The sequence below is a fragment of the Prionailurus viverrinus genome, chromosome D1 (assembly GCF_022837055.1).
Source record: "Prionailurus viverrinus isolate Anna chromosome D1, UM_Priviv_1.0, whole genome shotgun sequence".
NCBI classification, from domain to species: Eukaryota; Metazoa; Chordata; class Mammalia; order Carnivora; family Felidae; genus Prionailurus; species Prionailurus viverrinus.
The window spans coordinates 60,804,236-60,823,655 of record NC_062570.1 but is presented as its reverse complement, the minus strand read 5'-3'; the positions used below and the strand labels follow the sequence as shown (position 1 = coordinate 60,823,655).

The following is a 19,420-nucleotide window of genomic DNA, read 5'->3' as shown; positions in this document are numbered from 1 at the left end:
ACAGTACACATGAAATGTAAATCCATTTCAGTCATTTATTTTCCAGTGATTATGAGGAAGTGAAACTATCCCCTACATTCTGCATTTGTTTGGGGGACATATTAGCTAATGTATGTACATTCCTGGAATGGTTAATAATACAAAGAGCTGAGAAGATGAGAAATAATTAATGAAAAATTATATACAGCATAAACAAATATCTTCCTAATAACAAGTGTCCTGTCACCATCTTTCTGTCTGCCCAGACTGAAGAGGTCACATCTTTCTGGAGACTTCAACTGCTTCCCAAAGATGCTCCCTTCCCAGACCTATGTCAACATCTCCTTCTTCCAGCCACATGCCTTCCTGATGATTGGCATCCCAGGGCATGAGGCTGTTCATGGATGGATCTCTATCCCCTTCTCCTCCATGTACACTATGGCCCTCACTGGAAACTGCCTGATCCTCTTGGCTGTGAGGAAGACTCCCAGCCTGCACCAGCCCATGTACTACTTCTTGTCCATGCTGGCCCTCACCGACGTGGGCCTCACCCTGTCCACACTGCCCACCACCTTGGCTGTGCTCTGCTTTGGCCACAGGCTCATAGGCTTCAATGCCTGCCTGGTCCAGATGTTCTTCCTCCATTCCTTCTCTGTGGTGGAGTCGTCGGTGCTCCTGGCCATGTCATTTGACCGCTTTGTGGCCATCTCGAACCCTCTTCGCTATGCAACTGTCCTCACCAATAATGTCATCATCAGGATTGGGATGGCCATTGTGGCCCGTGCTGCCCTGTCTCTCTTCCCAGTGCCTTTCCTGCTTAAACGCTTGAACTTCTGCCCTAACAAAATCCTTTTGTCCCACTCATTCTGTTTTCATCCTGATGTGATGACAAGAGCCTGTGCTGACATCACCATAAACATCTTCTATGGGCTCTATGTGGTATTGTCCACTGGAGGCATAGACTCTCTGCTCATCATCCTATCCTATATTCTCATCCTACACACAATCCTGGGACTGGCATCTCCCAGGGAACGCATCCGAGCCTTCAACACCTGTGTTTCCCATATCCTGGCTGTCTTTGTCTTTTTCATTCCAGGCATTACCATGTCCATGATCCACCGTTTTGGGAGGCACTTGTCCCCCATTGCACATGCCCTGGTTGCCTATGTATACCTGGTGGTACCCCCTGTGCTCAACCCCATCATCTACAGTGTGAAATCCAAGCCCATCAGGGAAGCCATGCTTAGGATGCTAAAGAGAAAAGGCCAAGACTGATCAAACTATGAAATATAATTGGGTCCGGGTACCATAAAGGAAACGTGTTGCTGTACTTTGCAGGAACCTGCTACCCTCATAAAGCATTGAAAATTCCTACTCAGGAAGTGGGAAGACCATCAGGATTATTTATGTTTCAAATTTACATTCATGATTTACTTTTTACTGTAAATAGTGCTGAGGATTAAAGACTGAAAAATATATTAAACATGATCCTTTCTCTCCAGAAACACATTCTTGTATGAGGATAAAGGCAAGTAAATACACACCAGCATACAAGTACAATAATAAAGTCCTGTACAAGAGGTTACTAGAGGAACTGCAAATGGGTAGTGGCCAGGAATTGCCTGGGAAGATCAGAAAACCTCTACAAAGGAGGGAATGCTTTTTATTTCACCTTGAAAAATGTGTAGGGTTCTCTAGGCAAAGTAGGAATTCAATAAGAAAGAGAAAAATCCAGGAAAAAAGAGCAATATGAAATAAAAGGCTCCATGTTTTGAAGAAGTAAATGTGTTCATGGAAAATTAAGCATGCCTGAACTTCTTTATGTCTCTACCACTTGTTATACCTACACAGGTGTGACTGTGGCATAGGGCTTGAAGGGGGAGTGGTATGGGATGAAGCCAGAAGATTGTACAATTTGTACAGAATTATACAGAACTGCACATACTAACATAACTTATATGCTAACTGCATATACTATGCTAGGTAGTTTGGTTTGCCAAAAAATATATAAATCATTTATTAAAAATTTTACTATAAAATAAGTTAGGAGTATGTATTGCAGATTGAAAGTGTATTGACGTACAAGTAAACTAGAGCCAAAAGACTATCAGCTTAAGCTTTTATCTGGTCTCAGGGTCTTGCCAGACACCATTCACTTTGCTGCAATGTTCTCATCTCCCCACCTACCTATATCTCATTTCTAGCTACGCTTCTTATTAGTCAAGTAGAAGCCTAATTTCTCAGAAAATTCTGTCCAATTCTCTTCTCCACATTATTCACTGGACTGTGTTTGTCTCCTATGCAATATATGCACATATGCAATATGCAACAGTCTATCACTCAACTAGACTGTAAACCCCAAGCGTGCCAAAATATACTCAGTTTCTAATGGTGTTTGTGGAGTAATAGCTGCTTAATGATTCTTTTGAATATATAAATGAATTTGAATGGGGAAAAAGAATACATATAAATGATTGCAAAAGTTTGTGAAAAGGCTTCTAGTTGAGCTTGGATAGCTGACCTGGAGATGTGAGAGGTGCAAAACAGCTAACTGATTGAACTAAGGTTCCTCACCTAGTGAAGGTTTCCTACTTTTTCACCCTATGGGATCTCCTGGGCCCTTTTCCCAGACTTTATGCCCTTCACACATCAGTGAAATACTCTGGCTCCATAAAGAATTTTTGTAGAAAAAAAATTAAAATACTAAGATTTTTTAATATATTTCTAATTGAGTATACCTTCATACAAAGTGAAGCTGAAAGAGGATGTCTGTCTCTCTTCTTAACCACTCCCCATCCTCTCAAAAGTATGAGGTTCAATAGCACAATATCTTAGTATATACTGTCTGCACTGGGTTATAGTGGTTAAGAACACAAACTGTAGAGTCAGGAAACAAACCTTACTCAAATTCTAAACCTGTCTCTTACACTTACCAGCTATCTAACTTGGGAGGATTTTACCTTTTATGTATTAACAAATAGTTTGTTTATTCTTTAGTGACCCCTATGTGCCAAGCACTCTGCTAGTTGATCATAATATAAAGGTACCAAAACCAAACTTGATTTTTTTATGGAAGGAATACACATCAATTAAATATCTCTGACTTCTTCAGTCACCAGTTGCAGAAATGTCCCTTCTCTTAAAGGCTCTTGTAATTATCTCAACCCATATGAATATAAACTCCCTGTCTTACGGTCAACTGTGCCATATAACACAACACAATCACAGAAGTGGTATTTTACCACATTTGAAGATTTGCGGGACTAGACTACATATATACCAAAATAAATGTAAATTTACAATGAATTAAGAGCTATCCATTTAGGCTCTTCTTCCCCCAGTAGACTATAAATTCAATGAAGGAAGAGCCTAACACTTTTTTTCTACACTGCATTCTGAATGCAAAGTTTGCACTCATTTTAATAGTACTTAATGTTAATAGCACTAAAAATGTATTCAGTTACTATATTAGTTTTCCACTGCTGCGTTAAAAAATTACAAAAAAAGTTTGTATCTTGAAATAACACCCCATTTATTACTTCACATTCTGGAGGATGGGCTTGGCTAGATTCTCTAACTGGGGGTCTCATAAGGCCAAAATCAAAGTGTCAGCCAACTGGGTTCTTACCTGGAAGCCCTGGAGAAGAATCTGTTTCCAAGTTCATTTGAGCTGTTGGCAGAAGAAAGTTCCTTAAGGTTGTGCAACTGCTGTCTATTGGTCTTCCTCAGTTCCTTAAGGCTCCATACTCCTTCTCACATGACCCTCTTCATCACCAAACTAGCAACAATGCATCACATTCTTCTCATGCTTTGAATATCTCTAACTTCTGTCACCAGCTAGCTGCAGAAATGTCTCTTCTTCTAAGGGCTCACGTGGGCTCAAGCACACCTATCTTAAAGTCAGCTGTGCCATATAACAACATAATCATAGAATTGATATTTCACGTATACAAAGGTTTTGGGAACTAGAACAGGATATTTTTGTAGTGTTTTAGAATTCTGCTCACCATGGTGACTAAATAAATAGATTAATTAATAGATGAAAGTACACAATAAACGTATTTCACCTGTTCAAAGAATCAGGAATGGCTTTTCTCAAAAAGTGATAATTATGATGATGTCCAAATTCTGAATACAAGTTAACTAGGAAAAAGGAGACTGTTTAGGGGAAGGTATATTAGGCAAAGAAAACACTGTCTCCAAAGAACTTGTGGAAAGGGAAGCATGGCACAGTAAAGGAATGGAATGAAAAGTAGTGCTACCAGGAAGTCAAAGAGCAAAGAACCTATGGCTTAAGATAAATGTGAAAAACATAAATGAGAACCAATCAGAAATATGGGAAATAATTAGTGTGTTAATCAGGGATGAGGATCATTTTGACATGACCACATTTATTTTAAAAACATCATTTTTTTTTATATTTTGTTGTAGAGAACATATTAAATTATCAGTTAGAAGGGTAGCAAAATAGTCAAGATGAAATTTAGTGGAAACTTGGACTAGGGGTGTGGAGATAAAGAGAAGGAGATGGGTTCAAACTTATTATATAAGTAGAAATTATATAACTTGACTTTGGATCAAATATGAAGACTAAGAGAAGAAAAAGGAAAGGCCAAGGATTACTGATAGTTTGGGACACTTCAGGGTAAATGGTGGCATGATTAACTGAAATATGAAACATGAATAAAGAAACTTATTGGGCAAAGAATATCATGAGTTCAATTATGGACACTCTGAGCCTGAACTCCCCTGAAAGCATCCAAATGACTAGAATACACAGGCCATTAGACTTATAGCCCAGGAACTCTTGACTAGCCAAATGGTCTACACTAGAGATAAAATTTAAGTCATGATATACAGATGGCAATAAAAGCCATCAACCCAAGTGTCACTGCATAACAATTAAAGGGCTAATTTCAGGCCCTCATATACCATGTTCTCTCATAAGCCCAAGTAGAATGTATGTGGCAAAGGAAACTGTGAAGTACTGAGAGAGATAAGAGGAAAACCACGGGTGTGATGCCATGGATGGCAAAGGAAGTAAATGTATCAAGAAAGAGGTAGTAGTCAACTGTGTTGAATGTTGTTGAGAAGTGAAGGAAGGTAAGGACTTAAAACCTCAGACACACAGAGCTCCTTGATGATGATAGTGAATGCCTTTGGTAGTCTGATGGAAGACAAAGTTATATTGCAGTAATGAAAGAGTTAGATGAAAGATGCACACATGGAGATAAGTTATAGATAACTTCTGTAAGAGATTGGCTAAGAAAGGAAAGAGATGAAAGAGGAATATAGGATCTAGGCAGGTTGATACTTGTTGTTTTTAATATGGAAGAGACTTGAACATAATGAATGCTGGAAATGATTGAGATGATAAGTTTGAATATCCAAGAGGGAGAAGGAACAATAATGTAAATTTCCTGAGGTAAGAGGACATTGACCAAAAGAAAATTAATAAAAGCCTATATAAGACCCAGTTTGGTGTCATCTTGATTCATAAAGACTTTGTGATAATTATGCTAATGTAAGGAAATACCTCCTCTTTTAAGAAATTCATACCTCCAATGTTTTTTCTGGAAGGATAATCAGCAGTCTTATCGGAGCCCCTCACTTTCCAGGTTTTGTTTCTTTTAGTTTCTAAGCTATTTACTCAACCAATATTTATTTAGTGTTGTATTTGCAAGGCTAGACTACTTTAAAAACAAAAATATGTTCAGTGATGACACAGTCAGTTTTCATTTATACAAATGGTGCAAATATGCGTTGGTGGAGGGTTGCAGGTAAAAGGGTTTGGCTCTACATAGTTTTTTTTTTTTTTAGGAACTCGCTGCTGGTGGTTTACCATATGCAACAAGTGGATTCCCAAGTCACATGCAGTGTCAACATTGAAGACTACATAGGAGAGTTTTTAAGCCAGGTCTAGAAGCTGCACACATCACTTCCATTCACATTGAAAGTAATGGCTAGAATTTAATCATACCCAACTTACAGGAGGCTGGGAAATGCCTAGCTGTGTGTCCTGGATGCAGATGAATTAGTGTGGTGAATAGTAGTCAATGTCTGTCATAAGCATCTACTATGCCCCAGGCACATCTACTATGTCCCAGGATGCAATGATGAAGAGGTTCAATGAAACAGTGCCCTCATACACTTACATACAATTCAGCAGCAAATACAGGTATTAAATAAGCATTTCTCAAACATAATGAGTATTACAAGAGAAGAAGAAAGTGTCTTGTGGGAATACCTATCAGGGAACCCAAGGATTCAAAAGGGAAATGAATCACATGTTTCAGAGGTCACATGTTTCAGAGGTTCTTATTTTAATTTCTTGGTTAAGACTGTTTTCACATCATACTGAAGACAAAATCTGTTAACCCTTGGAAATAGTCCCCTCAGAAGCAGAACTGCCTGATTCCTATGCTTCTACAACCCAACTGTCTTCTTGTTTCATACCACACAATACCCCAAATAAAGTACAGTCCTGAAGGATCCCTCACCAGCTACTAGTCACCCTCAAATGGCCAATGTTATCTCTGTCTGCCGTCCCACACTTCCCATCTTAGCCAGGGGCTCCCAAACCTTGCTATCTATCAGAATCACTTATGGACCCTTTTTAAATTTCTATCTTGCTGAGCCCTATGCCAGACTTCCTGAATCAGAATCTACAATAACTATAGGTCAAAGCAAAAATGAAAAGGAAAATTACAAGTTATTTTCAACTGAATAAAAATTAAACATATGGAATTTGTGAGATGCAGGCTGAAACAGTACTTAGAGGGAAATGCATAGCACTACAGTACCTGTATAAGAAAAGAAGATCCCAGTAACCTCAGCTTCCACCTTAAGAATCTAGAAAAATAAGAGGAAGTTAAATCCAATGTATGCAGAAGAAAGAAAATAACAGAGAAAATCAACAAAACAAAAAAAAGAAAACAATAAAGAAAATCAATGAAACCAAAATATATTTCATTGAGAAAAGTATTAAGATTGGTAAGCCTCTAGCCAAACTGAACAGGAAAGAAAAAAGAGAGAAAACACAAACTGTCAATACCAAGAATGAGAGTGGTGATCTCACTACAGATGCTGCAGATATTAAAAGGATTGTAAGAAAATATACCAATAAATTTCACACCTTAGATAAGATGGAAAACTTCTTGGAAGACCTAAGACGTTCTAAGTTAGATAAAGAAAGGGTGATACATCTTTCACTCCTTCTTAAAGTCCTCCTTCCCATCAGCCACCTTTTCTAAGGATACTTTTTCTGGGTGATTTTTACTAGAAGCAATTTTTACCTTCCAAATGTCACACTCGCTATCTTTGAAAGTGTGGCTTCTCTCTACTGATATATCTATATTTTAATAAGGAACAATAACTCACAAAAACAGCTTAAAAACAAAGGTAGGGAATACATTTCCTGTCAATCGTGGTCGTGAAAAAGATGAAAGGGAAGAATAAGAGGAGAAGGAGGAGGAAATGGATTTGGAAGTAAGTCAGGGATCTGGACATGTCTGGGAAGAAGACCGTGGAAGAAGAGCAGCTGATTCTCCATCCCCTTGTTCTTTAACTTTCTTAGAATTAAAAGCCCTGTATCCTGTTGGCTCCCTTAGTTGTATAAAAGGCAGACTACAATCTGATTCTGCATCATCTTCATTCCCTTTGGATCCAGTCTAACACAAAGAAAGCTATGAGATGTCCGGGAATAAACAAGAAGTTTTGAGAATACAATACTGCCCCCCTACCCATGGCTTCACTTTCCGTGGTTTCAGTTACCCACAATCAACTGTAGTCTGGAAGCAGATGAATCTCCTTCTAACATATCATCAGAAAGTCAGTAGTTGCCTAACACTACATCACAATGCTTACATCAGTCACCTCACTTCATCTCTTCATGTAGGCATTTTATCATCTCACATCATCATAAGAAGAAAGGTGAGTATACAGTACAATAAAATATTTTGAAAAAGAGACACTACATTCATATAACTTTTATTACAGTATAATTGTTCTATTTTATTATTAATTATGTTGTTAATTTCATATTGTGCCTAACTTATAAATCAAACAATATCATAGGTATGTATATATAGAAAAAAGCATCGTACAGTACATATAGCATATATCATCTGCAGTTTCAGGCATCCACTGAGGGTCCTAGAATGTATCTCCTGTGGATAGGAAGTGGGACTACTGTACCTTAAGAGATAAACAACAAACATCAACTCTGAAATCCTAAACCAATGGTATAATACGGCACTTTCCCAAATTCAGGTCTGTCTATCTTAAAGACAGACTCTCCACATGTATGCTCATTGCATCCAAAGGAGTCTTATTTCAATTTAATTAAAGTAATAATATAGTATATTTTATTAACTTGAGCGTATATGACTCAGAAGCTCACTCAAACTTTTCTGAACTGTAAATGGTCCAGTTCTAAAGTATGAACCAAGAGGTCTAGGGATACTAAAGAGAAAATGCCTCTTTTGGCCTGACAAATGATAAAAGAGTTTCATTTTATCAAGTGTTGCTAAAAAGAAAAAATGGCAAAAGGCAATTCAAAGGAAATAGAGTGAAATAGAGGATTTAAAAGTGCATGAAATCATTGAGAGATAGCAAGTATTATAAAGTAGCTGAAAAACACACTACGTGGAAAAATTAGAGATTTTACACAGAAAAAATAAGATGGGAACATATATAAAAGTAAAAAAGAATGGCCTACTGTCATTCTAAGAAGTAACTCTGTATGGGAGGCAATAAAAGATCCTCAATGGATTTTAAGTAGGGGAGCAAGATAATCGGAATTGTGTTTGGAAAAATTCCTGCAAACTACATGGGATTTAGGACTCGTGCACAAGATGTTTAAGGCAAGGAGACAAATGTGAAAGTATGACAATCCTCTAAGCAAGAGGTAAGTATCTGGACCAGAACACTGGTAAGCAGAATGGAGAACACAAGCCACATTTATGAAACATTTCTAAATAAACCTAAAAAAAATGACTGACTCACAGACTGAGATTTAGTATTATTCAGACTCCTCCAGGACCGAACAAAGGTCCAAGTGGCTGAGGCAGTAGGGTCAGAGGCAGCAATGCCTAAACAAAGGAAATGGAGAAGGTAAAAGGATACCTATGTGAAAGGCACATGATGAAGGTCTTTGCCAGAACATACCCTAACTTCCAGCCAAATCTCCTGAAAGAGGCAGCCTATCCCTCTCATTCTAGTCCTTAACTCCAGGCCCTTCCAGGTGACCCAGTGAGTAGTCACTAAATAAATGACCAGAAATCTGACCTAGAAGTTAAAAGAGTCCTGCTATAGCTTTGTCTCTATCTGGCATTTAATAATTTAGTATTTATTAAAACATTAGATAAAGGAAGGTGGTGGTGGTGGTGGTGTGTGTTTATACTCACAAAATGGTTAAGTCACTTAAGATTAAAGCCATGAAACTTATCATGAGCATACTATCACGGACTTGAAATCCCTTCTAAAATCTAGAATAATGGCTGTATCTTTAAATTAAAAAAAATTTAAATGTGTCCGATTTATCTGTTGATTATCCCTGTATCTAACGGGCTTTCAAATACAAAACTGGTAACACACATTCATCATATGTCCATACAGAAGCATGCATACAAACACCTATTAAAAATCTGGATAAATAAACACAAAAATGCTAACAATGTTTGTCTTTCAATGTGACAACTTTAGTGGAGTTTGTTATACTTTTCTTTTGCATTTGGGGAATGTCAAAAGTTTATTATACTGCTTTCCTAATAAGAAAGAAAATCTGTCTGTTTCTCTCTAATTCTCTTTCTCTCAATCCCAATGTCAGGGCTTTACTGGGTAAGGGGCCACTCCTCTGCCCGAAATGACCAAAGCCTGCACTGACTCTAGTTCATGCTCCTAGTTCTGCTGGCCACCACTCACCTGAGCATATCAGATTCCATACTGCTCACAATTCTCATCTTCTGGATTCCAGTCCAAGAAATCACATGTGCTCTCTCTATACCCTCTCTAACAAGCAGTCTGCTAGCTATAGCCAGAAAATTCTGGCGGGTTCTGTGCCAAGCTTTCTACTATACTACCTGCTTCTGTTTAGGTCTAACAAGCGTTCCATGGGTAATGGTCTCATTTCTTCCCTGTCTATTCCTGCTTCACTCCTGTAGCGCCCACACCTTCTCCTTCCCGTTCTGCTTCCATCTAGAAGTGTTGTGCCTAAGTAGACCTCTAGGACTATATTCATGGTAAATACTAGTCTTTATGGCCTCTCCTACAGCCTTGTTCTCCAAGCACTGATGTTGTGGGCTTCACCCACAGGGCCATTCAGAGCCTAGGGGATAGGCCGTATCCACTGATATGCTCTATTTAGTTTCTTTGGAGCCATGCTTGCCTTAACCTTGCTTCCCAGCTAGCCACATGGGCCACTGGCCTTGCTCAGCCTCATGATGCTTCCTGTTCTAGACCCCTGGTCTGTGAGAGACCTGTCATTTCTGTCATGAGCTTCTAGGTCTTCTCAGCTGCATTTCTCCAAAAAGTGTCTCTCCAGCTATCCTTTGAGTGACTCCACTGCTAATCATACTATTTTCCAAACTAGCCACTGTTTGGGAATGTCCCAAACACATTCTGCTGTTACTACCCAGGTATGGTGGCAAATGGACCAGGAACTATTGGAATTAAAGCCATCAGCAACATTAACAGGAAATTCCTATATGCAATACTAAATGAGTGAGGAAGGAAATTAAATACCTCCCCTAAAAAAAAAATGCAAGACTTTTGAAATGTCTAACTCACTACCTCACAGGTTTCTCTAACAGTCCCTCCCCACAATATGGATATCAAAAGACAATTTTTGTGACTTCATATAATTCACTGATCCCCATTAAGTATCAATTCTCCCATTTGTATAATGATGATTCTAATCATATTCCTACCCAGATAAAAACACTGATAAGATAGTGAAGGGAAAGTATCCATGATCTGTAAAAATGCTCAGAACAGAGTGTGTCATCTTTCATTAAGGTAGGTAATTGTAGTATTTTCAAGGTTCTACTCTAATCCTCCTCTTGAGAGCTGGTTCCTAGAATAAAAGAAATTATTTATTCTCTGTGGAGATCATTTTGAAGAAAGAAATCCCGGTACATCTGTTTTCCTGGGATCCAATACAGTTGGGGATTCTGAAGAAAAAATCATAGTTTCAAGCAAGATTACCTGATTATATTGTGCTTTTGTGTTTATTTTACTCTTTCCATGCTTAACTTTTGATCAATGTCCCTTAGATGTACAACTCTCATCTCAGAAATGCTGTGGACTATCAATGCAAGCAGAGATTTGGACTAAATGGTTAAATGGGAAGAAATAGCTCTCCAGCCACAACCATCTCAGGGTTTTAATAATCATAAAAAGAGAATTATAAAGTGAAAATAATATTTAAAAACAGGGATTGGGAGTGTATGGTTCTGCTGCCCTATCCATACAGAGATTCTCCAATTTCCTGTTTGAAGGTATCCGTTGTGTTTCTATTAGGGAAGGGTTTTTTTTCCTAATAATGTCTTCCAAAATGTTGATATTAAAATCTGAATTGAAAAACTTTGAGAGGAAAAGAAATTTTCACTGACACCTAGGGATCTGAAGTATGGGTGGTCACATGGAAAAGACGAAGGATACGCTGCCGGATCTCCTTTGTCTTCACTCCATAAACAATAGGGTTGAGCACAGGAGGAACAAGCAAGTAGGTGTTGGCCATAATGATGGGCAGAAGGGAGTCATGCCGCTTCCCAAAGCGGTGCACCATAGATAACCCAATGAAAGGTACATAGAATATGAAAACAGCACACACATGAGAGACACAAGTGCCAAATGCCTTTGCCTGGGCTTCACGTGTCAAGCCCAACACAGTCTTGAGGATAAGCAGATATGACAAGGAGATGAGAAGTGAGTCCAGGCCAATGGCAGAGATGATGACAATGAGGCCATAGATGATATTGACACGGATGTCAGCACAAGCCAGCTTCATGACATCTTGATGTAGGCAGTAGGAATGGGAAAGAATGTTGGAGCGGCAGAAAGGCAGCCGTTTGATGAAGATAGGCAGGGGTGCCATAAGTGAAGTACCCCGTACCACAGCAGCCACGCCAATCTTGGTAACACGAGGCAATGTTAGCACAGTGGCATGGCGTAGTGGGTGACAAATGGCCACATAGCGGTCAAAGGCCATGGCCAGCAGTACAGTGGACTCCATGCCAGATAAGGAGTGGATGGCAAACATCTGTAGAAGACAAGCATCAAACTGGATGGTAGTGGAATTGAACCAGAAGATGGCCATCATTCTGGGCATAGATGAAGTAGAGATAAGTATGTCAAGGCCAGAAAGCATGCAAACAAAAATATACATGGGTTCATGTAGTCTGTGTTCAGTCCGCACAATGCAGATGACTGCCAGGTTACCTAGCACAGCAATAAGGTAGAGGGAGCATAATGGGAAGGCCAACCAGAACTGAGCTTTTTCCAAGCCTGGAAGGCCTATTAGAATGAAATATGTGGCACTAGATTCACTGCCATTGGTGTCCACCATAGTGAAGAAGAGGAGCCTCAACCAGTGCCAAGCAGGTACAGGCTGGAATACATAAATAAGCCATTGTCAGATACTCCAGGATCCCAAAACCATGCTTCCTTCCCTCCACCCTGATGTCCTATTCTCTTATCTAACTCTAATTTCATTGCCTATCCAAACTCTGATTCTATTCTAAACTCAATCTAACCACCATTTGTAACTCAAGGCCCAGTCCTAATTACTAATCCCACCTCTATATTCAATCCTGAAAACAAGTAAAATACTAAAACAAAAATTCTAAGCATATTTTACATCATTTAGTTCACAAAAAATAGGCTATTGACTGAGTATACAGACTTAGATGATATTTTTATGTCGTCCCATAATTTCCTCTACCCTGTCCTACCCTTATGCTCCCCTATGTTCAGTACCAACTGTAATTCTATCATTAGGCTATCTTTAAAACTAATTCTAATCCAAATATAGCAATACTAGCACAAATCAACATGGTAACCTAATCTTAGCATTAATCCTAATGATGTCTCTCATTCTAACCTTTACTCAGACTTTAACATTAATCTAACGCTTAATTCTGGAAGCTATTTCAAACTTGATCTAAAACTTAATAATACCTATTTTATTATGATAATCCCTAATCCAGTTTTAAAAACTGACAAACTAACTTCATTCTAAACTCTGACTCTATACTTTACTCCTGTCCAATGTCCATCCAGAGTCTTACATTGTCCAGACTATCCAGTTTGTATCATAAAAGGAACAATAGCTGTAGTGGGTGCCACTGGTATATCACTCAGATCCCCTCCACCAAACCAATGCACCTATATTTGCAGTGGGTGTGGAGTACTAAAGGCTCACAGTTCTCCCTTTCTCCAGAAAATTATCCTTGATCAAATGAGAGGCACTTCACCCAGAAGTTATGCTATACCCGCCCACCTCAACCCCAGGACACATCTAGAGGTCAATGACTGCCTGACATAAAGGTGCAAAGAGCTAGTCGCCTTGCCTCCAGGTGGGACCTAAGCTGTGATGCAATGAGTACTTCAGAGCTTTCTGAGCAACCAGACTTTGCTGAGACCACAGCCTTGCTTAGCTTTCTCTCCCTTGTCTATCCTGCCCATCTCACCCCTCTTCTCAGGACAGTAGTTTGTCAATACATCACTTAAACAAGAATCACCATCTCAAGCTCTGTGTCTAGGGGACCCACCAAGCTTAAAAGAGAGGGACTGACACAGAAGACTAAACCTGAAAGATGATGATGGCATTAGAAGCACTGCAGAAATAATCAGTCCTATAGCAGGGGGTTGCTATCCCCAAATTTGGCTACAAAAGTGATGGCTATAACTAAAGATTGTTGAGATGGGAAATGTCAGACGAGTTTTCTCAGATCTTATCTCTCTGTTGAAACAATTAGAGAGTTAACTAACTTCCTTTATCCGTTCCTTTTTTCCATCCACAAATATTCATGTGCTTCTATGACTTACTAGATTATATAAATTTACACTTGTTACATATATGAAAATATGCTTGGCTATAATCTGGAAACTAGCTATCTCCTCTTCCCATAATGGAAATAGTGCCACTTATTGCTAGGATATATTTAAGATAATTTTATCTTGGGAGGAAAAAAGAAAAGGTTAGATTCCTAAGATCTTGAAACTGGAATGGGCGTTACCAGAGAGCAGGTGAGTGTGAGCCATTTGTAACTCAAAGCCCAGACTAATCACTAATCTCACCTCTAAAATCAGTCCTGAAAAGAAGTGAAATACTAAGACAAGTTACCAGACAGCAGTTGACTGTAAAGAAGAGTGCATGGCCAGCATCAGGAAGGACTTACATCATTCACTGGGTTCAGAATGTGTCAATAATCTTTGTTTCACCATTGAGCTATCCCACAAGGGTTCCCTCACACCAGACAGAGAGCAAAACACTGAGAGCATGGGTTTTTGAAAGTTTAATTCCAACTGCTGGAGGGAAAGGGTATAAGGAGCCATATTTAGCCTAGAAAATCAGGCAAAGAAGCCAAAGTCATCAGTGTCTGAAATCCTCTGTACTGACCTCTGTAACCTATGACACTATGAGCAGTTCTCTCCTTCTTAAAACTCTCCCTCCTCCTCCTACTGCTCCTCATCTTTCTCTGATCATCTGTTCTTGGTCTCCTTTCTGGACCTGCAGACTCCTCTGCTTGACCCTTATGCATACTTTTAGATAATAATGCTCTCAGAATTTTATCCTCAGTTCCCCTCTTGTTCTATACCCTCTACCCTGGCCATCCCATCCCCTTCAATAAATCTATTTGTCACATAAAACTATTGATTCCCAAATCTGTTTAGCAAGCTTGAATTGTCTTTTGTGATCCAGACTCATAATTCTAAAGTCTTACTGAAAGGAATCACCTGACTCTCGGGCATATTCAACTCTCCCTGTCCAAAAATCAAAAGCTTTGAACTCAGTCCTGGATTCAAATCCTGGTGGCTAACTTCATTAGCTATGCCATCTGGGCAAATAATTTAACCTTTATAAGCCTCAGTCTCCCCATCTTTAAAATGAGGATAATAGTGACTGCCTAATAGAGGTCAATGTGAGTATTAAATGAAACAATGAGTATAAAGCGTTTAACACAATGCCTGACACAAAGTAAAGGTGCAAATAATTACATCTATCATTGTTAACCGTTTTCTTACAGTGTTTCCTTCTTTTCTGTGGGGTGGCCTGAACAGCCACACAAGCTCAGAGGCTCTATTCTGACTGCCATGTCTCCAGTGCCACCTTCTTCATCTGCACAATCCCAACAATCTTTCCACCAAATGAAATCAGCTATCTATTGCTTAAAAAATACCTCTCAAAGTTCCAAATTAATTCTAGAAAAAAGACTCAACTGTTAGATTGTGACAAAAAGTCTATCTTCCAGCATTTGCCCTAGGTTTTTCTCTCATCACTGCTGACCATGGCCCCTGTGCTCCAGCCACATTAGAATGCATGTTGTTTCATGAAGGTGGCACTGATTCCCATGCTTCTGTGTCTTTTTCTCTTGTTTACTTCTCATTCCTTTGTCAAGATCTTCCCAGATCCCCTTCCTTGACTTCCCACTGAGAAAATCTTATTCATCTTTCACATCCTGGTTTACTGTCTCCCTCCTATGCTGTTTGCTAACTTCTACCCCTGGGTAGAATTAAATGCTTCCTGCCCTGTGTTCCCAAAGAACTTTATTTAGGTCTCTTTTCATGCATTTACAGTCTTGAACTATAATTATTTCTATATTTATTTTGCCTGAATTATGGATTCCTGAATGGCAGGGACCATACCATATTTATTAATTAGTATGCAGTTAACATTTATTGAAAATGAAAGTGAGTTTTATCAAAAGAAGAATCCCTAAATAGACATCTAATGAGGATAGCACAGGCAAGGAGGTAGGAAGGACTGCCCGTTGTATGAACTATAGATTTTGGAGAAGAATGAAAGAATATTTGGAAGGTCAGTGCAGGGTAGTCCTAATTTTAGAACAAGAATCTTTACAGTCAAACAGAAAAGGCCTTTATTACCCAGGGAAGCAGAGGGCATGAAAGGATACATGGAGAACAAAGCAGGTGCAGCCTTGGCTCTACATAAATGCAAAGTAGACATGCAGCACAGTTTATGCCCAAGTGACAGGGTGACCTAGGATGCCCCCTCTGGAGACATCAGCAAGAAAGCTCTGCTACTCCAGGAGGCCAGATATCTATAGCATCCAAAAATTTCACATGAACAGACATGGTAGAACAGGATCACCATGTTCCACCTTAGGAATCATTAGGAAATAATCATTGGATTGGCATATTCCAACCTATTACCTCTAAGGGTCAAATCTGGGGCTAGAAATGCAAGTCTCAACTCAAAATAAGCGGAGGACAGTAACAACCTTACAGTGCTGCTGCAAAATTATGAGATAAGGCATGTCAAAGGGTGCTGTAAAACCTATATCACAATATGTGAAGCACTTTTAAATTTTTTCCATTAAAGTGGGAAACAAGGTTCCTGAAAACACACAGTTCCCGAAAACTTTTCATTTTCCCCATTTGTCACCTAAATCACCACTCCACTTCAGGCACATACTCATACACACATACACAGTAGCTAGCAGCCCATCTCTCTCAACGGCAAAGGATAAGCACTGATGTGGAGACATCAGACAAGGAGAAGACTCAGCTGTCTGGGAGAGAGATGCCTCAGCAGTATAAAGTGGGCAGCTACTGCTGGGGAAAATATCAGGCTGGGCCACAGAAACTTCAGCAAGAGAAAAAGGAAGGGATGGTAGGGAGACCAGACAGAAGGCCCAAGGACTGAAGCATCCCAATCTCCCACAGTCCTGCCAGGAGGCAGGCAGAGGGAACAGATGTCATCGGGTCTGAGTGGCTGTTGGTAATTAGAACCATTTGCATGTACTCAGAGAACATTTGGAACTCTGGGGGAAATAGGAACTAAATCACTCTAGTTTGAAAGTAAAACATACTCAAGAAAAAATAAACAAAGAAAGTATTTTTTCTTTCCTTTCCCTAACCCCAGGGAATAGGCTTGGGACTTTCTTTGAAAAAGAAAAAGTCACACTATCTCAGCAAGTCGCAGGCGTGCCTTGGAGAACTGTGAAGGACATCTTGGCCCTTTCTTGAGGATGGAGGGAGCAGAAGTCACAACTACACAGAGGAGAAATACACTTTGAAGTCTCCAATTCTCCTCATTCCCTCCCCCTGGCCTCCAGGACTCTGTCCCCCAGTGCCAGCTCAGCCCCCATGACCAGCCCACCCTCACACTCTTCCCAGATCTCTCTGAACATCCTCCTTCTCAGAAACACATGGAAAAGCAGTCAGGGAGGTAGACCAGGGGCCATGAGCTCTATTTCTTCTGATCCAAGAGAACAACAATGAGGTTACTCCCAAAACTGATTTTATTGCTTTTTATGACAAAAATAGAAATCACTGAGCTCCTACCAAATGCTGGATGCTGTAACAATATTATCTCTAACCTAAGAAAATTCTACATGATAGGAATTCTATGTATCTTTATATATATCTGAGAAAACTGAAGTCCCACAGGATTAAAAAGTGCTCCCAGGGTTTAATAGCTGACTGGTAAAGCAGAACTGGACTAATAGCTGGACCAATACCAAGGTCTGTACATTTTCCCCTATTCTAGGCTGCCCTTAATTGTTGTTGCACCTTCTGAAAGCAATAAAATCTACCTGAGAGGCAGGATAGAAGGGCTTGGTAAGTAGGATACCTTACCCAGGTAGACTCTTGGAAGGGAACTTAAAAGGGCAGTAAAGAGGACCCTCCCGGACTAAGACTTGGGCATTCTCCTTTTAGCCCCAACTCCTCTGGCTGTGACTTTGGGCAGTACCCACAATGGAGATTTAAAAACTTTATCCTCTACCCTTCTTATATTATGAGAGCCTCTCATTAACCTGTATTATTAATCCTATTTAACTGATAAGGATGCTGAGAGTTTATTAGAGACTTACGGGTTAAGTGTCTGACTTCAGCTCAGGTCATGGTCTTGTGATTCATGAGTTTGAACCCCACATCGGGCTCTCTGCTGTCAGCATTAAGCCCGCTTTGAATCTCCTGTTCCCCTCTCTCTCTGCCCCTCACCCACTTGTGCGTGCTCACATGCTCCCTCTCTCAAAAATAAATATTTAGGAAAAAAAAAGGAATGGACCAATGGTTCATAAGGTCCATTTTAACGCTATCTCCAAGAAATCCACACTTTGAGGACCCGTGAGTCTAGAGGCCCTCTCCAGGACTCAGGAAACCTGACCAGCTCTCCCCACTTAGGTGCAGCAGGGAAGGGGAACAAACAAGGAATGGGAGAAGGGTTTCATGGTCATTACCATTGTTGGGGATAAACACATACAATGCTCCGTGCTTAGAGCAGCGGTGTTGGGGCCTCAGGTGCCCTTGCCAGCCTCTGCGGGAACATCTGGAAGATAATGTCCTTAGAGGGAGCCCAGAACACCTGGGGGCCTCTGGATCCTACTCTCAGGCCCAGAGAGAAAAGGCAAACTTCAGGGGCAATGCTGCGGTGGGCAAGAACTGCGGGAGCTCATCACTCAGTTCAGGAGGGGGGTTCCTTCCTTAATCCTCCATGTGTGTGGTAGCCCCAGAATCACTTCTACCTCAGGTCATCCTTATCTTCTGTCCCCCTACCTCTTTTGGATTTGATAAAGCAGATGAACCTTTGTAGTGTCCAACATTCATTTTAGAAGGGTCAAAATGAGAATAGACTTTGCACTTTCTCATTTTTCTAATTCAAAAACAGTAGAGTGAGGCTCCCAGCTCTGTTCTATTCACTAGAGGCAGCGTGGGCCTCCAAAATCACCCCCAAACAGAGCTCCAGGGATTCAGGGCCCTGCCCCTCCCCTTCCCAAGTAGGATCAGAGTCTCTAAAAGTCCCACAGAGCTGCAAAGCTTGACCTGGTAATCAGTGCCCAGCAGAACTACTTTGTTGCCTACACACAGGGAAACATGGTGCAGTGAAAAAGCCTGATCTGGGACTTTGATTGGTACACGCATGTTTTTTCAGTAATGACTGACTGACTGACTAACTGACTACCAGGTACCAGAATCTGCACTAAACACTGGAGATAATGAGACATAGAGTAAACAAGGCACACAGTAAACAATGCAGGGGTGGGGAGAAATGGAGACAAATTATGCAGCTATCACAAGTTGTGATAAATGCTAGGATAGGGGTAAGTACAAGAGCCTGGGAGCAAAGCAGACAGTAGCTTACCAAATTTTCAGGTTCAGAGAGCTTCCCTGAGGAGGTAACCTGTGAGCCAAGACTTGAGGGGCCAGTCATGATTAACCAGGCAGGGTTCGGAATATGGGGACAGCAGCA

General features: G+C 40.2%; 3 protein-coding genes across 3 annotated transcripts in view; 1 reads left to right on the top strand and 2 right to left on the bottom strand.

The window, feature by feature from the left end:
- The window catches only part of LOC125177121 (olfactory receptor 51H1-like), a 307,668-nt gene that overhangs the window by 264,201 nt on the left and 24,047 nt on the right, over nt 1-19,420 (bottom strand). The window lies entirely within an intron of this gene.
- Nucleotides 292-1,254, top strand: LOC125146468 (olfactory receptor 51I2-like). The gene has a single exon (XM_047823207.1). The coding sequence runs from the start codon at nt 292-294 to the stop codon at nt 1,252-1,254; it is 963 nt and encodes a 320-aa protein (XP_047679163.1).
- On the bottom strand, nt 11,594-12,547 carry LOC125177120 (olfactory receptor 51E1). Its single transcript, XM_047879192.1, has one exon. The coding sequence runs from the start codon at nt 12,545-12,547 to the stop codon at nt 11,594-11,596; it is 954 nt and encodes a 317-aa protein (XP_047735148.1).

Coding starts and splice junctions, on each gene's coding strand:
- LOC125146468 (XM_047823207.1), top strand. CDS start 292: ATGCTCCCTTCCCAGACCTATGTCAACATCTCCTTCTTCCAGCCACAT.
- LOC125177120 (XM_047879192.1), bottom strand. CDS start 12,547: ATGGTGGACACCAATGGCAGTGAATCTAGTGCCACATATTTCATTCTA.